Source organism: Hyperolius riggenbachi, chromosome 6 (assembly GCF_040937935.1).
Source record: "Hyperolius riggenbachi isolate aHypRig1 chromosome 6, aHypRig1.pri, whole genome shotgun sequence".
In the NCBI taxonomy this organism is placed as follows: domain Eukaryota; kingdom Metazoa; phylum Chordata; class Amphibia; order Anura; family Hyperoliidae; genus Hyperolius; species Hyperolius riggenbachi.
The window spans coordinates 359,122,136-359,132,662 of record NC_090651.1 but is presented as its reverse complement, the minus strand read 5'-3'; the positions used below and the strand labels follow the sequence as shown (position 1 = coordinate 359,132,662).

The window sequence follows — 10,527 nt, the reverse complement described above, 5'->3', positions numbered from 1 at the left end:
GAAAGGTATGTACTGACTGCTGGTAGAACAATGTGCAGTCACACAGGTGCAGTGAAAGGTATGCAGTGACTGGTATTATAATACAATGTGCAGCAGTCACATAGGTGCAGTGAAAAGGTGTACATAGCAAGGAAATGAACAGCGCTACTTAAAAACAGCAAAGTGCCTACCTGCAAAAGAGTGCAAGCCCCACTTGTGGGATATAATACACACCGAGCATACACATGACCTGTCTACCACTCAATGTTAGCTATTATGCTGTAATGGAAAAGTGAGTGTTTAAACAAGTGAGAGGGCAGGAGGGGCCCAGAGTAAAGTGGGGATATACTGATGTGTGTAAAAAATAAAAGATAAAAAGTAAATGTGTGTGGATGGGGGAATATATATATATATATAGTGGAGAATATGTGTATACAGGGCAAGATGGGGAAAACTAAAGGGGGGGGGGGAAACGAGTATTCCGATGGGGTGTGTGTGTAAGGGACACAAAATAGGTGGAAAGGTGATATGCGCAATGTTGATCTGACTGTACGGTTAGGGGGAGAGGCATAAAGGAGCATAGCGTTACGGTCTCAGTGAGAGCAGCATGAAGAGGAACATTGTGTCACCTATTAAGAGCGTATCATATGTGTAGCTGCTGTTGGCTGTGGCCACTTTTTCTAACCCTAGCACACAATTGACAATTGTGTGTTAGGGTTAGAAAAAGTGGCCACAGCCAACAGCAGCCAAATACATACCCGGGAAACATTAGGACATTAGTGGGTGGAGAAAAATACAAATTTAACTGCCAGAATGTAAACTGCAGCCATTCTTACACTGTCTGTCAAAGGCAGGGTTCTTAAACTTTGCACAGTTGGTCACTGGGTGACTGGGATTAATATTCAGAAAAGTGGGTGGAGCCTACAAAAGCTAATAAAAATTCACCTATTGATTTTCAAAGGAGTGGAGCCACAGCCAATTAGATTTATTTCATTCCAATGCCAATTATTGATGCCAAAGACCGCAAAGCTCACAAACTAGGTCATCATTGAGTAATTGTGTGTTAGGATTAGAAAAAGTGGACAGAGCTAACACTAGCCAATTACATACCCGGGCAACGCCGGGCGACCAGCTAGTATATATATATATATATATATATATATATATATATATATATATATATATATATATATATATATATATATATATATATTAGTACTTATATAGCGCCAACATCTTCTGCAGCGCTGTACAGAGAACATATTGTCTTGTCACATAACTGTCCCTCAGAGGAGCTCACAATCTAATCCCTACCATAGTAATTTGTCTATGTATGTATTCTGCAGTGCATTTATTGTAGTCTAGGGTCAATTTAGGGGGAAGCCAATTAACTTTTTTGTATGTTTTTTTGGATGTGGGAGTAAACCAGAGCACCCGGAGGAAACCCACACAGAGACAGGGAGATCATACAAACTCCTTACAGATGATGACCTGGCTGGGGTTCAAAACAGGGACCGAGCGGCACGCTGCAAGGCAAGAGTGCTAACAACTACACCACCGTGCTGCCCGTAGATATATATATATATATATACGTTTACTTTTTTTAGCTTGCTGCAAAAAAGATTAGTGGTTTTAGATCTTCATGACCTAGACTGGTATGACATACATAACATTACATACTGAATCTGATCAAAGCCTCACTGCAACACCAAAATAAATTCAGCACATTACCATTTTACATCTCAAATCCCCTCCTTCCTCAAACATCGGTCACATGCTCACAGTTCCCTTCCTCACTGATTGGCTTTGACTGATTGACTTCTCCAGTGACAGTTGTAAAGAGAGGAGGAGCACTGGATCTATTGCCACAGCTTTGAGGAGTGCAGCATGCAAAAAGTAGATCTGCCAATTGTATCAAGCAGTCACAGCAGTAGCACACATCCAGTTTATTAGCCACTTCTTTATTGTTTAAACCTTTAAAACAGCATAGGCCGAAGCACAAATCACAGGTGAGAGAGGGGTCAATAAATTATTATAGAGGTCGACCGCTGTTTCGCTCCTATCATGTAGCTTTGTCAGGACCATTCTAATAAAGGGCCATGATAGCAGGAGCAAAACAGCTGTCGACCACTTTACTAATTGATTGGCTTCTCTCTCACCTGTGGTTTTGTGATTTGGCCTATGCCATTTTAAAGGTTTATACAATAAAGTGGATGTGTTCTGCTGCTGCTGCCTCTGTGACCTGTTTGCTAGTAATAAACTTGTTACAATGATATTGAAGAAATAGGTATCAGATTTTTTTTCTAATTTTTACGGTCCTTTCCTGTGTACCTTCTGCAGGTCGCCTGGCTGGAAAATTGTTGATTGACCTCAGTGCTAGCCCATCAATTCATCATCTCTTATTTGCCTGTGAATTCTTCCAAGAGATCATGCTGATGAGGACCAATGAGAAATGCATCATGGAGATATTGAAATGGCAGGGTGATCGCACTGGAGCTTTCTGCTGGGGGCACGCAGCCACCCATGTTGTTAAATTAGAAGGAAAGAGGTGAGTTCTTGTAGAATGACCTTTGCAATCAATAAGGACCTTTGCAATCAAAAGTACTATTTGTATCACCTGTGATCCTCAGTTTGATAACATATCATATTTCTCCAGTGATGATGACTCTGAGGCTAAGGAGTTGAAGCTTAAGGAGGCTATTACCCGGGTTGTGAAATTTGACACAGACACAGAATCTCTAGCGGATCTGATAGGAGGTCAACAGGCCGACTGCGTCATCTCAGCTTGGCTGCTGGGTATGATATCTGAAAATGAAGAGGAGTACATATGGAACCTAAGAAAGATGATAGAGCTTTTAAAACCAGGAGGACACCTGATCATACTTGGGATAACAAATGCCTCATATTACACATGTGGGGAGCAAAAATTCCATGTTTTCAAGTATGATGAAAATTTTGCAAAAAAGGCTCTTGTTGGAGAAGGAATGACGATCCTCCAATGTGAAGCTACCCCTAGAAAATCTAAGAGTCATTTAATTGATTTTGATAATGTCCTGTTCATCACAGCTTGCAAACAGAATAAGGGTTGAAATTACTTAAACTAAATACTGAGCCTAAAAAGCTGGAGATAAAAATTTAAAATATACTTACAGCATTTTATGCTTTAGCCGCAAGAATATATTGTTCTTAATTGCTTTCAATGTTATGCTAATTTTAAATATAAATTAAATATAAAAATTAAAAGAAAAACAGTGTCATTGAGTAATCTCAAGAAAATCCTTTACCCTGCTGTATGTCTGTATGTTGACTCTTAAGAATTCTCAAATAACACATCAGCATCACAGGATGGTTGACCACCCAGGCATGATCTGACTATTTTTAAGGTGGCCATAATTTGGCCTATGGCCATATGATCGACCCTTTAATTTAATAATCTTATCGAATCAAGTGTATTTCAGTATACCCGTTCAATGAAAAGTGGTCAATATGTTGAATTGACCAACTTTGTTGACCAGGATGGGAGATATCGGTGCGTCACACAGGAATCAGCAACTGTCCACATATCATTTGATCTATACTGAATCTATACTGAATTGATTTTTGCATTTAGAGCATGGGGGCACAACATTGGTCAGATCGATTTGTGAAAGTGAATCACATAATGTATCACTTGTAATGTTTGGGCCACTAGCCAATCGACTTCCGATCAACCACGCTGAGGTCGGTGGCCCAGTTAAGTTGATTGCTTAGTCAATGAAGCAAAGTCGCAAGATGTATGGCTACTTTTAGGGCCTTCAACTGGCCAGGGCCCAGATAAAATGGAAAGCTCTTGCTTCCTGGCAAAGGAGTGGTGATAGCAATATCAACTTTAATTGCCCGGGCAGGAAGTTTCTGCAGATAAAGGTGTATATTTTTCCTCTTCAGACAAATTAGACAACTCATTTTTCTTATCTAGGACTTCTCTAACTTATGACAGTAAAGGCAGGATAATATGGATTCAAAGAGGCTTTTTTTAATGGTATTGCTGTTTTGGAAGACCTTACATTCATACCAAACAGTGTGTCTGAAATCAATGCTGAGGGGTACTGAATTTGGTTAGAAACTAATGCACAGTCACAGAGTCACATGGCTTTGACTCTATGAATCACAGTTACTCATTCTTATAATTGCCCAATGAAGTGTGCTGTAGACCCATGAAATGTGTTGCAGCATTATTGGAGTGATCAATAAATATTTGTTTTTATCTGACATTGTTATATCGAGTTTTCATTGGGGAGGTAAGTTCACCACTGCCTCTTGTTTTCAACTGTTTTTAATATATTGGCGCCTCTGTTTCATTAATACTTAATTTTGTATAGCAGGAGAAATTGGCAGTGCCTTTAGACAGAGGCTGTACCCGAATTAGCTATTTGCAAAGATGTGCAGAGCTCCAAAATATGGACAAAACAGGTACAGCAAAGGAGGGCGTTAGCATCAGTATAAATAATATGTGCACAAGTTATTCCCTACTAGACTTACCCAGGGTGATGATGGGCCCTTGCGGGGAAGACCTACTGCTAGTCTAAGTCTAACAATAAAAAATAATTTGAATGGTGCTGCTAATCATAAATGGTATACACATTTCTTCAAACAGACATCAAACAAGAGACAGCGCTCCAGGCTGCAAACGGAAATAAAAGCCAACAGAGGCATGCAGAGCCCCAAAGGGGCTAAATACATGCCTGAATGCAAACCAGATGCAAATTATGTACTAATTCCTAATCTAAAAATTTGAATGCAGGTTGAAGCACATTAATGATAGAGTTGGCTTGAACCTCCGACTTTCGGTTCGCGAACCTCGAACGCGAACTTCCGCAAAAGTTCGCAAACCTGCAAACTTCAATCGACTTCAATGGGCAGGCGAACTTGAAAAACTACAAACACTGTTTCTGGCCACAAAAGTGATGGAAAAGATATTTCAAAGGGTCTAACACCTGTAGGGGGCATGGTGGAGTTGGATACATGCCAAAAGTCCCGGGGAAAATTACGGATTTGATGCACAGCAGGGTTTTAAGGGCAGAAATCACATTGCATTCCTAAATTGGAGGCGTAAAGTGCTTGAAAACATCTTGCGTGTGTAGACATGGATCAACAGGTAGTGTAAGTAGTGTACTGCCTCAAACTGACAGACCAAACTCACTGTGTAACACACCGCAAACAGATGGCCGTGCTGGTGCGCACGTTGGTGAGAGTGCAGGTGATGGCAGCTTTCCAGCCCATTTGGTCGGGCTGAGGTAGCTCAATGACAGAACAACAGTGACTGTCCAGCTGATCGAATTTGGTCTGTCTACAATGAAGCAACGACCTTATTATCTTGGGTGTGCCCCCCAACAAACTCATATAGCCAGTCATTGCTTCAATGTGATACGCAAGCCCCTTCACCGCCGCAAGGTAACGAGATGCAGTGAAGGGTATTGAGTGCTGGTAGAACAATGTGCAGTCACACAGGTGCAGTGAAAGGTATGCAGTGACTGGCTGCTGGTATAACATTGTGCAGTCACACAGGTACAGTGAAAATTGATGCTCTGACTGCTGGTAAATAAAACAGTGTGCGGTCACACAGATGCAGTGAAAGGTATGCAGTGACTGTTGGTATAAAAATGTGCAGTCACACAGGTGTAGTGAAAGGTATGTACTGACTGCTGGTAGAACAATGTGCAGTCACACAGGTGCAGTGAAAGGTATGCAGTGACTGGTATTATAATACAATGTGCAGCAGTCACATAGGTGCAGTGAAAAGGTGTACATAGCAAGGAAATGAACAGCGCTACTTAAAAACAGCAAAGTGCCTACCTGCAAAAGAGTGCAAGCCCCACTTGTGGGATATAATACACACCGAGCATACACATGACCTGTCTACCACTCAATGTTAGCTATTATGCTGTAATGGAAAAGTGAGTGTTTAAACAAGTGAGAGGGCAGGAGGGGCCCAGAGTAAAGTGGGGATATACTGATGTGTGTAAAAAATAAAAGATAAAAAGTAAATGTGTGTGGATGGGGGAATATATATATATATATAGTGGAGAATATGTGTATACAGGGCAAGATGGGGAAAACTAAAGGGGGGGGGGGGGGAAACGAGTATTCCGATGGGGTGTGTGTGTAAGGGACACAAAATAGGTGGAAAGGTGATATGCGCAATGTTGATCTGACTGTACGGTTAGGGGGAGAGGCATAAAGGAGCATAGCGTTACGGTCTCAGTGAGAGCAGCATGAAGAGGAACATTGTGTCACCTATTAAGAGCGTATCATATGTGTAGCTGCTGTTGGCTGTGGCCACTTTTTCTAACCCTAGCACACAATTGACAATTGTGTGTTAGGGTTAGAAAAAGTGGCCACAGCCAACAGCAGCCAAATACATACCCGGGAAACATTAGGACATTAGTGGGTGGAGAAAAATACAAATTTAACTGCCAGAATGTAAACTGCAGCCATTCTTACACTGTCTGTCAAAGGCAGGGTTCTTAAACTTTGCACAGTTGGTCACTGGGTGACTGGGATTAATATTCAGAAAAGTGGGTGGAGCCTACAAAAGCTAATAAAAATTCACCTATTGATTTTCAAAGGAGTGGAGCCACAGCCAATTAGATTTATTTCATTCCAATGCCAATTATTGATGCCAAAGACCGCAAAGCTCACAAACTAGGTCATCATTGAGTAATTGTGTGTTAGGATTAGAAAAAGTGGACAGAGCTAACACTAGCCAATTACATACCCGGGCAACGCCGGGCGACCAGCTAGTATATATATATATATATATATATATATATATATATATATATATATATATATATATATATATATATATATATATATATATATTAGTACTTATATAGCGCCAACATCTTCTGCAGCGCTGTACAGAGAACATATTGTCTTGTCACATAACTGTCCCTCAGAGGAGCTCACAATCTAATCCCTACCATAGTAATTTGTCTATGTATGTATTCTGCAGTGCATTTATTGTAGTCTAGGGTCAATTTAGGGGGAAGCCAATTAACTTTTTTGTATGTTTTTTTGGATGTGGGAGTAAACCAGAGCACCCGGAGGAAACCCACACAGAGACAGGGAGATCATACAAACTCCTTACAGATGATGACCTGGCTGGGGTTCAAAACAGGGACCGAGCGGCACGCTGCAAGGCAAGAGTGCTAACAACTACACCACCGTGCTGCCCGTAGATATATATATATATATATACGTTTACTTTTTTTAGCTTGCTGCAAAAAAGATTAGTGGTTTTAGATCTTCATGACCTAGACTGGTATGACATACATAACATTACATACTGAATCTGATCAAAGCCTCACTGCAACACCAAAATAAATTCAGCACATTACCATTTTACATCTCAAATCCCCTCCTTCCTCAAACATCGGTCACATGCTCACAGTTCCCTTCCTCACTGATTGGCTTTGACTGATTGACTTCTCCAGTGACAGTTGTAAAGAGAGGAGGAGCACTGGATCTATTGCCACAGCTTTGAGGAGTGCAGCATGCAAAAAGTAGATCTGCCAATTGTATCAAGCAGTCACAGCAGTAGCACACATCCAGTTTATTAGCCACTTCTTTATTGTTTAAACCTTTAAAACAGCATAGGCCGAAGCACAAATCACAGGTGAGAGAGGGGTCAATAAATTATTATAGAGGTCGACCGCTGTTTCGCTCCTATCATGTAGCTTTGTCAGGACCATTCTAATAAAGGGCCATGATAGCAGGAGCAAAACAGCTGTCGACCACTTTACTAATTGATTGGCTTCTCTCTCACCTGTGGTTTTGTGATTTGGCCTATGCCATTTTAAAGGTTTATACAATAAAGTGGATGTGTTCTGCTGCTGCTGCCTCTGTGACCTGTTTGCTAGTAATAAACTTGTTACAATGATATTGAAGAAATAGGTATCAGATTTTTTTTCTAATTTTTACGGTCCTTTCCTGTGTACCTTCTGCAGGTCGCCTGGCTGGAAAATTGTTGATTGACCTCAGTGCTAGCCCATCAATTCATCATCTCTTATTTGCCTGTGAATTCTTCCAAGAGATCATGCTGATGAGGACCAATGAGAAATGCATCATGGAGATATTGAAATGGCAGGGTGATCGCACTGGAGCTTTCTGCTGGGGGCACGCAGCCACCCATGTTGTTAAATTAGAAGGAAAGAGGTGAGTTCTTGTAGAATGACCTTTGCAATCAATAAGGACCTTTGCAATCAAAAGTACTATTTGTATCACCTGTGATCCTCAGTTTGATAACATATCATATTTCTCCAGTGATGATGACTCTGAGGCTAAGGAGTTGAAGCTTAAGGAGGCTATTACCCGGGTTGTGAAATTTGACACAGACACAGAATCTCTAGCGGATCTGATAGGAGGTCAACAGGCCGACTGCGTCATCTCAGCTTGGCTGCTGGGTATGATATCTGAAAATGAAGAGGAGTACATATGGAACCTAAGAAAGATGATAGAGCTTTTAAAACCAGGAGGACACCTGATCATACTTGGGATAACAAATGCCTCATATTACACATGTGGGGAGCAAAAATTCCATGTTTTCAAGTATGATGAAAATTTTGCAAAAAAGGCTCTTGTTGGAGAAGGAATGACGATCCTCCAATGTGAAGCTACCCCTAGAAAATCTAAGAGTCATTTAATTGATTTTGATAATGTCCTGTTCATCACAGCTTGCAAACAGAATAAGGGTTGAAATTACTTAAACTAAATACTGAGCCTAAAAAGCTGGAGATAAAAATTTAAAATATACTTACAGCATTTTATGCTTTAGCCGCAAGAATATATTGTTCTTAATTGCTTTCAATGTTATGCTAATTTTAAATATAAATTAAATATAAAAATTAAAAGAAAAACAGTGTCATTGAGTAATCTCAAGAAAATCCTTTACCCTGCTGTATGTCTGTATGTTGACTCTTAAGAATTCTCAAATAACACATCAGCATCACAGGATGGTTGACCACCCAGGCATGATCTGACTATTTTTAAGGTGGCCATAATTTGGCCTATGGCCATATGATCGACCCTTTAATTTAATAATCTTATCGAATCAAGTGTATTTCAGTATACCCGTTCAATGAAAAGTGGTCAATATGTTGAATTGACCAACTTTGTTGACCAGGATGGGAGATATCGGTGCGTCACACAGGAATCAGCAACTGTCCACATATCATTTGATCTATACTGAATCTATACTGAATTGATTTTTGCATTTAGAGCATGGGGGCACAACATTGGTCAGATCGATTTGTGAAAGTGAATCACATAATGTATCACTTGTAATGTTTGGGCCACTAGCCAATCGACTTCCGATCAACCACGCTGAGGTCGGTGGCCCAGTTAAGTTGATTGCTTAGTCAATGAAGCAAAGTCGCAAGATGTATGGCTACTTTTAGGGCCTTCAACTGGCCAGGGCCCAGATAAAATGGAAAGCTCTTGCTTCCTGGCAAAGGAGTGGTGATAGCAATATCAACTTTAATTGCCCGGGCAGGAAGTTTCTGCAGATAAAGGTGTATATTTTTCCTCTTCAGACAAATTAGACAACTCATTTTTCTTATCTAGGACTTCTCTAACTTATGACAGTAAAGGCAGGATAATATGGATTCAAAGAGGCTTTTTTTAATGGTATTGCTGTTTTGGAAGACCTTACATTCATACCAAACAGTGTGTCTGAAATCAATGCTGAGGGGTACTGAATTTGGTTAGAAACTAATGCACAGTCACAGAGTCACATGGCTTTGACTCTATGAATCACAGTTACTCATTCTTATAATTGCCCAATGAAGTGTGCTGTAGACCCATGAAATGTGTTGCAGCATTATTGGAGTGATCAATAAATATTTGTTTTTATCTGACATTGTTATATCGAGTTTTCATTGGGGAGGTAAGTTCACCACTGCCTCTTGTTTTCAACTGTTTTTAATATATTGGCGCCTCTGTTTCATTAATACTTAATTTTGTATAGCAGGAGAAATTGGCAGTGCCTTTAGACAGAGGCTGTACCCGAATTAGCTATTTGCAAAGATGTGCAGAGCTCCAAAATATGGACAAAACAGGTACAGCAAAGGAGGGCGTTAGCATCAGTATAAATAATATGTGCACAAGTTATTCCCTACTAGACTTACCCAGGGTGATGATGGGCCCTTGCGGGGAAGACCTACTGCTAGTCTAAGTCTAACAATAAAAAATAATTTGAATGGTGCTGCTAATCATAAATGGTATACACATTTCTTCAAACAGACATCAAACAAGAGACAGCGCTCCAGGCTGCAAACGGAAATAAAAGCCAACAGAGGCATGCAGAGCCCCAAAGGGGCTAAATACATGCCTGAATGCAAACCAGATGCAAATTATGTACTAATTCCTAATCTAAAAATTTGAATGCAGGTTGAAGCACATTAATGATAGAGTTGGCTTGAACCTCCGACTTTCGGTTCGCGAACCTCGAACGCGAACTTCCGCAAAAGTTCGCAAACCTGCAAACTTCAATCGACTTCAATGGGCAGG

The 10,527-nt window shown here is 40.5% G+C and overlaps 2 protein-coding genes across 2 annotated transcripts; both read left to right on the top strand.

The window, feature by feature from the left end:
- The first annotated feature begins 2,324 nt into the window (after nt 1-2,324).
- On the top strand, nt 2,325-4,227 carry LOC137523009 (nicotinamide N-methyltransferase-like). The gene is made up of 2 exons (XM_068243184.1): nt 2,325-2,527; nt 2,636-4,227. The coding sequence occupies exons 1-2, from the start codon at nt 2,409-2,411 to the stop codon at nt 3,066-3,068; spliced, it is 552 nt and encodes a 183-aa protein (XP_068099285.1). The 5' UTR covers nt 2,325-2,408; the 3' UTR covers nt 3,069-4,227.
- Nucleotides 4,228-7,972: 3,745 nt separating this feature from the next.
- Nucleotides 7,973-9,875, top strand: LOC137523008 (nicotinamide N-methyltransferase-like). The gene is made up of 2 exons (XM_068243183.1): nt 7,973-8,175; nt 8,284-9,875. Exons 1-2 carry the CDS (start codon nt 8,057-8,059, stop codon nt 8,714-8,716), a joined length of 552 nt encoding a protein of 183 aa, XP_068099284.1. The 5' UTR covers nt 7,973-8,056; the 3' UTR covers nt 8,717-9,875.
- The last annotated feature ends 652 nt before the right edge of the window (nt 9,876-10,527 follow it).